At 40.9% G+C, this 15,312-nt stretch overlaps 1 protein-coding gene across 2 annotated transcripts in view; it reads left to right on the forward strand.

Annotated features, from left to right (window-relative positions):
* NPR3 (natriuretic peptide receptor 3) overlaps window positions 1–15,312 on the forward strand; it is a 48,205-nt gene that overhangs the window by 23,777 nt on the left and 9,116 nt on the right. The window contains exons 4-7 of one of the 2 annotated variants that reach the window (XM_055791155.1): window positions 6,159–6,294; window positions 10,146–10,240; window positions 12,858–12,993; window positions 14,542–14,629. In XM_055791155.1, coding sequence (XP_055647130.1) covers window positions 6,159–6,294; window positions 10,146–10,240; window positions 12,858–12,993; window positions 14,542–14,629 — 455 coding nt within the window. The remainder of the gene's footprint in view (window positions 1–6,158; window positions 6,295–10,145; window positions 10,241–12,857; window positions 12,994–14,541; window positions 14,630–15,312) is intronic. The other variant, XM_005230390.3, reaches the window with a different exon arrangement.

Consider the following 15,312-nt stretch of genomic DNA (forward strand, 5'->3'; position numbering starts at 1 on the left):
CATGTTCCCCTATAAGAAAACTCTTGTATGGATTTCCACATACACACTGTCTCCCTGCGAAAGATGAAATTGATGCAGTGGTATTTGAATAAATCTCTTCAATCTGCACAAGGTTTTATTGTTACATGACATCTCCTTACCCTGGGGAATGCTCATCCTCTTTTCTAGAGAGAGATGTGGGTTCCAGCCCCAAATAACACATGAGAATTGGGATAGTTATCTGTCACCTAGAAAACCAGCTCCTGAGTTCTGGTCTCCTGTGTTCTTGAGCGGGTGCCAGCTTATGTATTTATGTTTTTACAGAGAGTTGATACCAGTGAATACAGTGTGAGGCTGTCCTTGGGTACAGCTGCATTGCCCAGAATTTGCCGTAACACCATATGTTCTTTCTCAGTTGTGAATTAAATATTGAGGAAATGGGCTTCTCTGGAGAAGGCATGTGTTTCTGTTATTTTTCCCTTCCTGTTTCTTTGAACCACTAAGGTTCAACTCCATTAGGGAAGCAGCCCGGCTGCCCAAGTGAACAGGCTGTATTTTTAGTGTTGGGCATCTAAACATACAGCTTTAACTGTTTTACGGCTTTATCCTCCTTTCCTGTTGCGAGGCTGGTTTCACAGTGATGTGGATCATGTATCCATGTCTGCAGGCACCCTGAGACATGCTGTTCATGACAGCTGGCTGTGGGTGAATCCGGTGGCTTTGCATTTCTTATAGTTGGGAATTCTTGAAATCCCAATCCCGATGCATGGGAGTAGCTGTTATCCGTAGGTGCAAGTTAATGAGAGCTGTGATAATCCTGTTAGGATGGTAACATGGGGAATGATATGTGGTAGCGTTATGGCAGTAAGTCTGATAAATTACTGCAAAGCTGAAACTGGACACAGCATTACTGGTTTGAAATGCACCTCATTTATTCACAGGTAATAATAATAATGCTCAGTTGTAAGGATACTCTTCCCACAGCTTCACATTCTCAGGACAACATTTCACTTTCATCCAGAGCTTCTCACTGAGTTTATGCAAACTAAACATTTAACATAAAATCAGTTTCTAACAATTATATTTTTTCTTTAAAAAAGAGATATTTAAAACCAAACCAGTTGTGTCTGTCTTATCATCTACTGTATGGGGAACATGAGCACCTTGTTCTGAATTTGTGCAGCTCAGAGCAAAGGTATAGCAACTCATCAAGGAACTGCTGGGGGCCCCTGGGCACCCAGGAACATAAAGGAGTACTTGTAACAATGGCATCAGCAGTGACAATGTCCTGAATGGGACCATGTAAGATCAGCAAATGGCATCAGAAGGAAAAGTCCCTGCTCCAAAATTAAGTGAGGAGTGTATTGCTGGGTAGTGAGTGAATTGCCAGAAGACAACCAAAGAAAAATGTCGAGAAATGCATGTTAAAAAGTTAGCTACGTCAGGGTTTCTTGGAAAAGAGCATAAAGGAAGCACCGTAATTATAATTTGCTTCGTGAACAAGGATTAAAAAGAGGGAACTGACAGTTAAATTACAACAACTTTGAAAAAGACTGGTTTATTGAAATACATTGTAACAGTATGAGGTAGTGGGAAAACATCTACCTAAACTGCAAGATGTGTTGCTGTGTTGAAGCAGTCCACGGTCATGAAGTAGGTGAACCAACTTGGCATGAGATTGGTTTTGAAGTACATCAAAGCACATATAATTATATATTTGAGATAACAGTTGCTATATTAGAACTTTGTTGCCATATTTTTACTGTGTCATGTTACAGTTTTACAGTATAACATAGTATTACTAAAATTCATGAGGGTACATTTACAGTATTCAGTCCTGAGGTTAGATGTGCCTCATGTATTTCATGTATCAAAGTTCCACGCTTGATTGCTTAAAGTTTAAACTCCGTGGACTAATCTGAAAGAGGATGAAATATCAGTGGACTTTCAGTGTGTGTTCGCTCACCTGAGCATCACATCAAGTGTGTAAATTAGTAAGATTTTTGCAAAGAATCTGGGTACACGCTATGCAAACCCCCAGGATCCTCACTGATTTTGGCTAGGAGTGTAGTTTGACAACCTGAAAATCACTACAGATGTACCGGGAAGTAGGTGCAGAGACCATGTGTGGGGGATGTCAGCTGTTTGCCTTTGCCGTAAAGAAAATGTGATGATGATCCTCCCCACCTAGCGCTGAAGTGGTATGAATTGCTGTAATTGCTGTGATTCAGAGCTGGGCAGTTCCAGATGGAAGAGAATAAGTTTACTTAACAGTCAGTGGGCAGGATATGGAAAATTATGGGTCCTACATAGCTGTAGCTTGGCTGTCTTCCATGTCGGTAGTATTTTGCATTGCTGTGTATGCTGTTAACACCTTGGTATATGTGAATAGTGTGGTCACACTATAGCTGCTTAGGGAACTATAACTGTGAACTGTGTAAAATTTATTCATGTGATTTCCCTGGAGAGGGTTCTTTTTCTGATGGCAGATGGTTAATTGGAGTAGAAAGGTAGGAAAATAAAAGGCGTAAAAGTATATGCTTATCTCATCCAGCTGTGCAGTTAGCTTACACACTTTTTAGTTACATGGTAGCTTGGATGGGATGTGAAAGTAATACAGAAGGTATCTCAACAGGGAAGTTTCCACGTATTTGTATTGCATCCTCCGAAGATATTCAGCAAACCTGGCAGCTTCTCTGCTGCTGCTCGCGTTACTGATGACATAAATTGAGGAGTGGCTCTGCTGAGCAGTACAGGGTCAGGGACCAGAACATTTTAGTAGACGGACATGCAAATATGATCACAGCATTTGGAGCTCAGCTTGCAGCTGTAATTAAAAAAAAACCAGCATAAATCAAAATAAAAAATACTGTAATGAAGAAATTCTGCTTTTTGTTAGAGCCCAAGTAAAATAACTTCATTACCTACAAGATTAGTGGATCATTAATACTTTTATAATCTGTTTAGTTTTGTCCTGAGGGCTGTCTAATGTTAAACCACACATTATAAATTACCATGGAGACCTTCAAGCGACTTGTGAAGACATCTTCACATTTATTCTCATTCCTGTCTGAAACATTCATGGAACATACACTTCTTCTAGCCCTTTGTAACCTTTTTCCTACAGCAAAGGAAATATGGGTTTTTTTGGTAAGTATTATTTATTCTTACTATCAGGTATTCTAAAATTCAAATAAACACAGGCCTAAAAGTGTAAAAATTGTTGCAGAAAATTTGGTTTCGGTCTGTTTCATCATTTCTGATAGGACTGAATGTAAAACAGAAGCTATGTTAAATTAATAAAAAAAGAAGAAGAAAGAAATTCCTTCTAACACACGAGGTACATGAGATATAATATAGTTAACAGCATTAATGTTGTCCAGAAAGGAAGTCCTGGGACTGTGTGGCTTGGGGACACTGTTCTAATAAGTCAGGAGTGGTATCAGACAGAACAAATTTTCCAGTCCTTTTACTCAGAGGATCTGTTGTGCACAGTTGCAGGCAACAGGGCTGCAAAATGAGCCTGAGTGAGCTTTGGACAGGTGGAAAATGGAATAAAGAAAGAGCAATCCTTTCAACATTGTTTGCAGCCATTACTTTGCTTTGTAATATTCCTCCCATCTCTGATGTTTTCTCCTTTTTAGGTTAGAGCAGTCTTACCCATCGTGCAACCCATTCTCAGTGTAGGATCATGGCAACTTCTAAATGATTGGGCAAGATGATATGCAGGAAAACTTTATGGCATCTTGTATCCCTTTTCAAGAACTGGTGCTTGGACATGTTCCTGGAATAATGTGAAAAGCAGATGGTGTGCCCAACATAGGATTTGACTTGGGACTGTAGGTGCAGTCTCACCTGCAAACAATAAATATTACTCTTTTAGAAGAAGATAGGAAGTGGTATAAATTACCAGCACTTTCACCTTCCTTGACAACGTAAGATAAAAAGAGGTGGCACAGATGATCTGGTGATTTTCTAATGGGATTTTTCATACATAATGTCAGGGCTTTTAGTAAAGAGTCAAGGCAAGGGGCTCTGCCAGTAACCTCCCAGAGTGCCAAGTGAGCTTTGAAAGGGCTTATCTGGCAAATTGCAGTGTCTGCCAGGAGGGTTTTCAGGCTGGTGGCATGGGTCGATTTCAGATTGAGCATATTAGATGACAAAATGGATTTTGAAGGTTCTGTGTTACTCTGAGAGGTCTCTGCCATGGACAAAGGAAGTGACAAATAGCTTTTCTTGAAATGAGTGCCAGCCACAAGCTGTAAATCAGCCTGCAGGGAGGTGAAGCAACTAGAGAGACTCATTTCTCTCCCGAGAGAATGAGTGTCACATCAAGAAAGCCCATGTTTGATCATCCACAGGCCACTTGGACTCTTAACACTGGCATGTAAAGCAGTTGTTGAGCTCTGTGGTTTCTTGGTTTGGGATTTTTTTTTTTCAGTTCTGAAAAATTAAACCCCCACTAGCAAAGCTTGTCCTAGTGTGCACTCTGTCCATCAGCTCTTGTTACTCTACCAAAAGCCTGACTTTCACCTCTTCTTTCATGCTTTCTCCTTAGGTCAAAATAACTGCAGCTGCCTTTTAGTCTTTGGCTGTCAGGCTGAGCTGAGCTGTTCTGTTCCTTCTGCAGCACTGTGGGCTCTTCGTCTAAACTGGTGGTGCATTTTCTTAATGAAACATAGGTTGGAGTTATCTAAAAGGTCAATTTTAAATGTCAGAGCAATGTAAATTTTTCTATTATCAGTAAATAATTCTGTGTATCTCCTCACTTGGCAACTGGTTTAAGAGTAAAGGAATGTCTTGCATGTAATTACATTACCAGGGGCTTGGTTAGTTCAGCTTAGACAGTTGATGTAACACTTTCTATCTATGGAGCAGCTATTTACTTAACTGGCTACATGTTTCCATCTTTTAACATTTTTAATGTCCAGCTAAAACTGCGAGAGTTGAGTAGCACTTTATTTACCAACATTTTAAATTGTTTAGATACACTGAAGTGGAAGATAAGCTAGATGTTTCTATCCAGGAGAATATTTGTAGAGGTGGGTTGTTCACTGGAAATGACAATAAGAGACCCCATTAACTGTTGATTATGCTTCGCTAGGATGTCAGGAGCTTTTGCATTGTAGTGAAACTGAGCGAATAGGAACATATTTCTTGCAGCTGAAAAGATAATTAGTTGTGAATTATTGTGCATCAAGCCAGGGTGCATTGCACTACTGAGATATGAGTTGCTGCTTACAGGAGAGGAATACCTGTGCTGCTTAAGCCGTGTTTGTCTGCTTCTGCTGATGGGTCTCCATCTGATCTCAGCTCTTAAAATAATTACTTCATCACTGAAGCACACCAGGCTCCTGTGAACAAACCTGTAATGTTTCTGCAGCATTCTGCCTTTAACTATTGTTACTCACAGTGATGTAGACCAAAGGCTGTAGGTTGCCAACATAGACTACTGGGAGGCAGAGCTGGCTGGCAGCAGTCTTCTTTAATATTAGGGTTAGAAACCAAAATTTCATTCATTTCATGTCACTTAACTGAAAAAAAACTATAAAGGACAGGAAACTCTTCTCCTGGCAGTTCCAGAGAACACATTACTGTAGAGGGTAAGTAGTTTCCTCCATTGCTCATTCGCTAGTGGAGAGATGCTCAGCTGAACAAGGGCCAGAAATGGAAGTGGTAATCATTAAACAAGCAAATACACCGGTTGCGCTCTCCAAAAAAAATCATGGCAGAACATACCTCCCAGTCCTGAGAGGTGCTAAGTCCTCTGCACAGGGGGAGGAGGACATACTTGGTTCTGTGGGATGAGAGTGCTCAGCACCTTACAGAATGTCACGTGGTCAGCTGCAGAATTTGTGCTTCTAGGCATGGGAACTGGGTCTGCAGATTTCTCCCCTATCTGCAGAGCTATTCAGACACAACATTGAAGTGTGATTTGAATGTTCAGAGTACTAAGGAGTGGTTAACTGTTTTTAAAAATGGGTCAAAAGTTGCCATTTTTCCCTGGGTTTTTTTTTGAGATACATTCCTTTGTGTTCCAGCAGTTGAGAAAATAACCCTCAAATTAATAATTTCAGTTAATTTGGAGATTCCCTCTAGTTAACTGATTCCATAGGGACAAAAAGTTTTTCATGTGTCAATTGCCATTGCTTTTTTTCTTTTTTTTTTTTTTTTTTTAGGTGAACATGTTTGTGGAAGGATTCCATGATGCTATTCTTCTTTATGCTCTAGCTTTACAGGAAGTCCTGAAGTTTGGTTTCAGTAAGAAAGATGGGGAAAAAATTGTTCAGCAAACACGAAACAGAACATACGAAGGTAAGAGTTAATAAGGAATTCTAGCTATGAGAGTCAAAAAGATTAAGGTCTTGTGGTGGTGTTGTGTGCAGAGTAAGAGGACCCATGCCTATTCCACTCTTAAATGTGAGGGAAATAACCATATGAAACCATATACATCTTTAAGGCTGGCTTACATACCTCACCAGTCTGACTTATTTTTGCACCAACCCTTAAGGTCTTACTCAGCTCAAAAAACTCCTAACAATTTAATGACCCTCACTGATGCTGTAAAGGAATACCAATAATTTTCTCAGGCTCCTGCTTTGTTTTTGAAAAGATTACAGCTGCTTGCTTTACTCGTGCATCTATTAGCTCTGAGATAGCCTCATTTTTTCCATTTGACTTTTTTATCTTAAAAGCCTGGGAATGAATAGAAGCAAGCAGGTGCCAGGTTTTTTGGTTTTGGTTTGGGGTTTTTTTTTTATTTCTTGATGGGACTCCTTTGGGCCCTGGAGGGATTTTCCCCCAGCCTCCTTTCAGGAGTTGTGCATGTTATCTCAGAGGCAGCAGCTGAACAGCTCTGTGCTTTTCTGTGCCTAGTCTTGTAGGTTGCAATTCCACAGTCCAACTGGCACTTGCATGTCACCCAGCTGATGCAAAGTGGTGCAAAAGCTTTTGCCAGGTAGGGATCATAATAAAGAAACCAAGGATTATTTGATTCATCTGTTGTCTCTTACAATATTTCCGTCTGTCTAATATTCCCATCCATCTCTTACAGTACTCCAATCGTTTGGTGTAGGATTGGCAAGATTTCCTATGGAAATGCTTAAGAGAAGGAATAAATTCCCCAGGATTAGAAGCAAGTGATTAATTGGAATGTGTAAGAAGAATCTTGGTAGTCAGTTTCTCTGCTCTAAAACAGTGGACGTAGTGAGGAAGGCAGGAAGGATGGTGGCTCCACACCTCTTTTCTGTTCTCAGACTGTGACTTAAACACAGGGCAAAAGGGTCCCCAGGGTAGCTTAAGGCAACACAGGGTTGCTTTAAATGATGCTGATTGCAGTTATCCCGTAAGAAGCCCTGCACCAGCTCGAGATTGTGCTTGATGTCCCACTAACCTCCATTCACATCCACAGCTTCCCAAAACATGCTGTCTTAACAGAGGCAATCTGGTGCCTGAGGATTTGCCTCACTGTTTGGTTATCCTGTTTATGAACAGATGCCTAAGTGCAGCCTGTCTGTGTTTTCTCTGCTCCTACTTCTCTGCTCCAGGAAGCCACCAACTGGTGTGGCCAGGCAAGTGTGCTTCATGCAGGTTGCATCATTGATTCTCACACCTTTCTTGTAAAACCAGCCAGAAGGAAAAAAATGTTCTTTTTCCCCACTCGTGAAAACCAGTTTGTTGTTGCTGGCTGACCTGTCACAGCTTTTCTGAAAATGTAGCTGTTAAGCTGAGCTATGAGGGCACAGCTGAAAAGGTCAAAATGCCATGTAAGTCATAAGACATCTCCTCCCTGTGGCAGTACTTTGCTGGACATAATTTACAAGGATAAGAATGATTTTGAAAGAGGCCTTGAAGGACTTGACATCTTGCAAGCCGGTCCTTTTAGGAAAATCACATTCCTTTATTCTGCTTGCAAGTTCTTCTCTGAAGTGGATGCAGCATCAGAGTGTGGTCCATGCATACACCCACGAGGCTCTACTGCAGGACTGAAGCTTTTTATTTAACTTAAACTTTTGCAGGCCTCCATAAGAACTCTCATTTCATTAATGACATTAATTTAACTGCTGTCATCTAGATATCTAATTGCCTGGGCACATCATATTACACTTACTCCGAACAGGGGACCCATCAGAACTCCCAAGGGGACGTAGATGCCATTCCCTGCAGCATTTACAGCTTACAAGCCACAACTGCACAGACATCGTGTGCTTAGGAAAGGATAAGGCTGAGGTGATCGAAGGATTGCTTATTGCTTGGGTTATTAGAGAAACCCTGGTATGACTGCAGGGCATATTTTGTGGAGAGTGCTTTTTGTCCAATGGCATGTCCTCTGAAAAAGTACCAAAATTTTCTGTATGGATGTATCTAACTTAGTAGAACAAAAAGAAAGTCTGGATAAAATCCTTTGACTTTCATCCACATACAGTTCTTCAATAAGGCTGTTTCAGAATTTCCTAAGTATGTTCTTAAGGAAGAGCATTGCAGGAAATGTCAACATTTCAGACTCTTTGATTTGATTCATATGGAAAAGTTAAAAATTAGTCTTTCCCATTTAAAAAAAAAAAAATCCTATAGGAATTCTGAGTTTCAGCATATTTTAGTACCTACTTCCAAAACCTGAGTTTTGGCTTTCTTAGGTCAAGATGTCTGTTCCAATTAACACTTCCTGTCAGATCCAGAATCCAAATTGCCATGTAGGCAAAGACGTTGTAGCCCTTTGTGATCGCCTCTCCCAGAGCTTTCACAGCGAAGTGGTGAAAAGCATTCTGCTTTCCTGCAGTAATCAAACTGGCAGTTGTTCGATTTCTGTGTTGTTATACTGAAACAGATTCTTGACAATAAGCTTCTGTTGACCACTACATGTTTTGAAAATCACAGTAAATTTAAGGATTCCTGCCGTCACCAAAGGGGAACAGAGACAAGCTAAATGCAAGTGTGTTAATCTCTTGCATGTTTACTGTCATTAGGTATGTTGAGGGGAATTTATACTCTGGCTGCGTATCACCTCTCTCTTCTGATTTACTGTTACAGAGAACCTGGTTCTCTACTGCTTTGTAACTGGTCTAGTCGTGTGGTTGGTGTAACATGGATGTATAATGATGCCTGTTTGACTTGCACTGGTGTAAATGGCTGTGTTTAGTGTCAGACAGTAGAGGATCACATCTGAGAATATCTGAAGTGATAAAGCATATCGGCAATTCTTCATCATAGTTAATTGATATTGTTTGATGGATTTAAAGAACCCATTTGACTTACAATGCAACAAGTTAGAGCCACATCCTTTGTACATAAGGCCATACATTGAAAGACAAGGTTCAGACTGAATACAGGGACGTGTTTATTTACCGCTACAGTTGGAAGAGGTTGCTCCAGCAAGGCTGTGCAGTTTCCATCCTTGGAGGTTTTGAAGACCAGATAAAACCCTGAGCATCCTCCTACCCTGACCTCCTGGCTGACCCTGCTCTGAGTGGTTGGATTCAAGACCTCCTGAAGCCCCTTAAAACTTGAATTATCCTATAAGTCTGTGATTCCCAGTTTCCCTAAAGCTTCCGAGATCTTGAAAAGGAAGGAAGTGAACTGGGGGATCTAAAAATGTAAACCAAACAGCACCATATTATGCAGTTAATCCTATGTAAATTTATGCAGGACTTTAATGCATATGTAGTGCACTGGTGCCCCTTGTCCATGAGCCTCCAGTATCCCATCTTATGGAACCACCACAGGACTGGCTGTATGGCTGCACCAGCCCTATCAGTCTGTGGGGTGCAGGGCTTTGCCCCTGTGTCCTCTGCAGCACATAAGCTGGTCTCTCCTTATTGAAGCATCATTAGATATTTCAGGGTTAGGCTCTCTGTAAATAATTCACATTAAATATGTTTGTGTTTTATTCTTGGATGCTGGCTTTTGGATTAGGTTTTTGTTGTGTATTCCCCAAACATCTTCACACATTTGATATGTAAAAAGGAGAAATGTTAAGAATTTGGGAATGCAGACACTGATTTGAAATTACAATTTCTTTTGGAATGCCAACAAAAATGCTGGGAGATGGATGAGATTTCCTGTCATATGGGTCTGTAAAAACCTGTCTGCTGTTGTCTTGTTTTCCTTGGAAAGGTTCAGTGCTTTAGATAAGTTAATTTTCTAATTCCTCACATGCCATTCTTTAGGCATTGCAGGCCAGGTGTCCATTGATGCCAATGGAGACAGATACGGGGATTTCTCTGTGATTGGAATGACCGACCCGGAGGAAGGCACACAGGAGGTAAGGAAACAAACACCACTGCAATTGGCCACTGATGCATTAGCCAGTGTAATGTAACACGGTATTATCTGTTTACTTGGTGGGCAACCATTTATTTAATATACACATTAAAATGGCATTGCTTAATCTTATCAACCTGGAGACCAAATTCTTTCTCTAAAATAGCTATCTTGAAGTATTTATTCTAAGGGTTTTTTGATGATGCTAGAGCCTTTAAAATTTGGAGGGTGAAACCTTACAAGCTAGCTAAGCACTGATAAATTTTGAATATGATAAATCATTGTTCGGTAAGAAGAAAAATTAATCTTACAGCAACAGGGATGCACAAGTTACCCTGATGTGTAAACACAGTGAGTACAGGTATTTCAGTCTTACCCTGTGGTTAACCACAGGCAGGAGTGCAGACCTTGCCTCACTTTGTTTATCAAGCTGTAAGACCTAAGTGCCTTGTTTTCAGTGTTTAAAAAACATTTTAATCAGACAGCTTCATATAAGCCATGTGGATTATTCCACTGGACACAGCAGGAGTGGAAGCAGCCACACTGTGGAAAACAGTCTAGGAGAAATAGCACCAGCTGCACATAGGGAATAGCATGACAGGGTTGAGTTTATTAATACATATATTGCCCTAACTCCAGCTGCAGCGTAAAGCTGCTGTCTAAGCTTTGCTGGTTTTCCCTATTTCATCAAGCTCAAACATAAAGCATCAGTGAATCTGAGCTGGACATTTCTATGTGTGGATTTGAATCCAGTGAAGTTTTCATTGTTCTTGCCAGTTTTGCAACAGCAACAAACTCAAGGAGCCTTTCTAAAAGCATGAGGATGTCTCTGTCTCGTGTGTTTTAGCGTGTAAGTGACTGAAAAACTACAGCAGTGAACTGCAGACACTCCCGGAGTGGGGGGACGTGTGCAGTAATCATCACTAATTGAATCTGGGAGTACAAATTACTTGGGATACAAGTTGTTCAAACAAAGTTATCTTTTCTGTTTGTTCAGTCCATTAGCTTTTCATCTTGTTTATCAATTTAGTCCCCCTCTCCTACTCTTCCTTCCAGCCCTCTTTCACTTGCAATTGAAAACTGTCTTTTATTTCTTTGATGTTATATTTCTCCTTTTAACATACTGCTTATTTTAACTTCCCTCTGCTTTGTTTATAATGTATATAAATATACAGGCAATTAACATATTTTACATGTGATTACATCTGAATCCATTTGGTTGCTACTTGTAGCTATTTGTTCTTAGGCCTTTCTGCATGCTTTCATATTTAGTAAGCCCTGCTGGCACAGGACTCTTCCACTCCTGTTTGATAAATTAAACAATCTCTTAAGGAATACCCTGCTGCCTGCAAATGGGCTTGGAGGTTTTTTCTCTCTACATTCTTCAGTTTACTGAGTTTGCCTTTATTTTTGAACAAACGTTAAAAAAAGTCTGTCCTCTAAGGCTGTACCTCCCAGCTGCAGAACTGGGGGAGAAATTAATCTCCTTCATTTAGTGTGAGATCTGTCTTTGTATCTAACCAGGAGAAATGTTATCTTTTAACTCTTTCCTTTCGAAGTGAAATTTAGGTGAAAGATTTGAACAGGGTATCAGTGGCTTGAATTCTAAACCCATTGCTTCTGACTATTTCAGTGTCATGCCTTTATTACTGTACATAGGGTTTTTTTGAATGTTTTCAGATGAGTGGGTGGCTACTGTTAGCACAATTTAGCCCTGAAACTGTGCAGTAGATGAAACATGTTATCTTGAATAAAGCCTGCATTTACTGCTGAGGACAGGACTGAAATTCTAAATCTAATATCTTGATGCATTGATCTGAAATAATAGTCCATGCTACCAGAATAATAAGTGTGAAAGGCCCTTTCTGTGTAAATATTGACAACTGCAGAAATGCATAATGGAGAATGACAGGCTCTGTCAGTTCTTCAGAAGGTGTGAAGATTTTAGCTGAACATGATCAAGTACCTCCAGATCCTTGCAAAATGGAGAAGTCCAGCCTGGAGCGTGTGGTTGGGAGACTCCGCACACAAGGTGCTTAAAATGATAACTTTCACTTAGCTGAGTGACTGTCCTAAGCACTCAACCCACTATGGAGCGATTGAAGAAAGTGCAGGGAGAGCAGGAAGGATATTTAGGGGATTAAAAAAACTTGTGTGAACTGGGTTTGTATAGAAGACAAGCCTGTGGGCAGACCAGATAAGGGCCTGTGAATATGTAAAGTGGTATTTCAGACAGGAAGAGTCTCTATGTCCACTGGCAATTTGGTAAGTAGTGATGGATAATTGCATCAAGGGAGATTTAAGTTTCATATTAGGGAAAACCACTGACAGGAAGGATAGCTAAATTCCAGAATAATTGCCTACAGGAACTGTCAAGTCTCCATCTTTGAAGGCTTTTAAGAACAGGTTAGATAAACATCTGTCAGGAATGCTTTTGTTCAGCTGATCCTGCTCTGGGGAGGGCATGCGCTACGTAACCTCCCACAGACCCCTTCAGCCCTGTCCTCTGTGACTCAACATCCTGCCACAGGAGTCCAAGTGAGTGATGCCACTCTCCTGTTTGCTATACTTCCCGAAGTTGATAGGAAAATCTTTTCATTCCTTTCTTTTTTACATAGGTGATTGGGGACTACTACGGAAAGCAGGGCCGTTTTGAAATTCGTTCAAATGTGAAATATCCTTGGAATCACGGCAGGCTGCGACTAGATGAAAGCCGAGTTTCAGAGCACACAAATAATACACCGTGTAAATCATGTAAGTTTAGTGACTTAATGCTTCTGCCTAGCCTGTCAGAGAGAGGAATCCATGTGGTGATGCAATGTAACAGGCCATATTATATTGCTTAGCACAGTTGTGCAACTGAGACGTCGTGACCGTCTCTCTCTGCTGGCTGTTTGAGAAGTCAGGGTCTGGTAGCCCTGGGTAGTATGTGGTCTGAATCACTTCCCTGAACTTAAATGTGACAGTAATCATGGTGCACAGCCCAGGGCCCTGAAGGCTTTAGTACTTTTCAGGGGCTAAAAGTAAAATCTCTTCCAGCCAGAAAGAAGGATATAACTGAAACCTCAAACAGAGAGTGATCATATTGATAATTAGCAGCTGGGGAGGTCAATGCTGATGGGAGCAGCGTTCTCCCAGTGCAGAATGATTTTTAGTGCTATGAGAAGGCATTGTGAGGGGCCCAGCAGGCTGAGAAAAAGTGAAGTCAGTTGAATGGGGCAACACCTATGCATCCAGAAGGCTGGGACTGCCCTCTGCAGAGAAGGTGTCCTTGTTTTCCAGTGTACTGACTTTGCAGACTGTGTTGTAGTGAGCAGAACATTGCAAGGAGGTAAAGGTAGGAAGATAGTGGTGCCTCAGTGGCAAAGGGTCTTAGATTTTCGGAGGAAACAAATTGCTAGTCCTGCAGTGAAAAGGTATCTGCAGCCTGGTAATGCATTGATCCCTGAAAAACCTGTGTGTAGACTGTTTCCAGGCCCTACTCTCTATGCTCAGCATGGTGTAGCTATGCACCTTCTTACTTCCACACATCCTGATGTACAGACAGAATCTTTTTAAAGGGTCAATGATAAATGAAGAGGAGGGAGCAGCTTAATTTCCTTAATATTTCTCTGTTCTTTCCCACAAATCCAGGTAGGCATGGAAAAGGGAGTAGGCTATACACACATGAAAATATCATTGATTCTTCAGCTGCCCTGCACTTTGCAGAGTGACAGTCCCTACTTGGGCTCCTGTTCAGCCGCTGTGCCCCTACTCTGCCTCTGCTGAGATTTGGAGCAAGGCAAAGCTCATATGGCTTTAACTTGAAACAGCATGGGTTCAGAAAAAAAAATAATTGAGGAGCTGTTGGATAATCATACAGTCATTTCAAGAAACCTAGGTCGTAGAGAGTTACTATGCTAAACTAGGTGAAATAAGTTTGTTTCAGTTGTAATGACTCAGGGCATATTCAGTGCTGATTCCTATTACGTGCGTCATTGTAATCCCAGTCTTTGTTATGATTCATACCAAGGTGTCCAGACCAGTTTCTTAACAACATTCCTGTGTATCACATCTGTAGAATTGTGTCTTCATCTGACACTGATCTTAGGGGCTTCTTTAACCCCAAGGAAAGCAAGGGCAAAAAATAAACGTGCAGAAACTGGAACTAAGGAAGAGGTCCCCATGGAGTCCTGAGCTCTGAAAGGTTTTAGTTATTATCTGAAGTTGGTCACTCATTTCCTAGCTGTGGGTATTTTCCAATATGTGAATGTAAGTAGTTCTCAATATGAACCCTGATTGCTTATTTTTCCCCTTTTCAAGCAGGTGGTCTAGGAGAATCAGCAGTTACAGGAATAGTTGTGGGCGCCTTGCTTGGAGCAGGATTGCTAATGGCTTTCTACTTTTTCAGGTTAGTCCAGTTCACTGAAAGTTCTGTAGACTCTGTACTTGTCATCCAAACCTCTCAGCTCCTGGCAGTGCATCCTTGATGGCAGACAGAGAGGCACTTTAATAATGTGTGGCAACATTTCCACCAAAGACAGTGAGCACACTTTGATTGTCCTTTTGTGTATATCCAGATCATTTTATTGAATCAAGGCCTTATCCTGTAACCACTTACATGTCTGAATAACTTCACTCATGGAAGTAATTCTAGTGAGTTCTGGTTATTCACAATTGCTTTAGTGAACTGTCCTGGCCTTGAAACCTTCCTTCTTTGGTACTCCTTGCCAGCAAAATTGTGCAGGCTGTGATCATGCAGGAGATTTTATCACTTGCCTGGTACCCTGCTTAGTTTCTGAGTATTGAGTGGAACTGTACTGGAAGCTAGAAAGAGATTTCTGTATAAAACAGCATTTGGATTTAAGAGAGCTGTGCATTTAACTTAATAAGGTGAGGTCAGTGCACGGTGATCAGTGTTTTATTCCTGTTTAAGTAAAATAATTCTTACAATGCTAGTCAGCAAATCCGTGTCTTGAGAGTTGATCCTACACTGATGGAACAAATTAGTTATACATGTTCGGCATCTAATTTATCCTCTTGTGCTGTGGAAGAGAAAAGGCACATAGGAGAATATATTTAACCTCTGTATGT

Source organism: Falco peregrinus, chromosome Z, assembly GCF_023634155.1.
Source record: "Falco peregrinus isolate bFalPer1 chromosome Z, bFalPer1.pri, whole genome shotgun sequence".
Taxonomy (NCBI): Eukaryota; Metazoa; Chordata; class Aves; order Falconiformes; family Falconidae; genus Falco; species Falco peregrinus.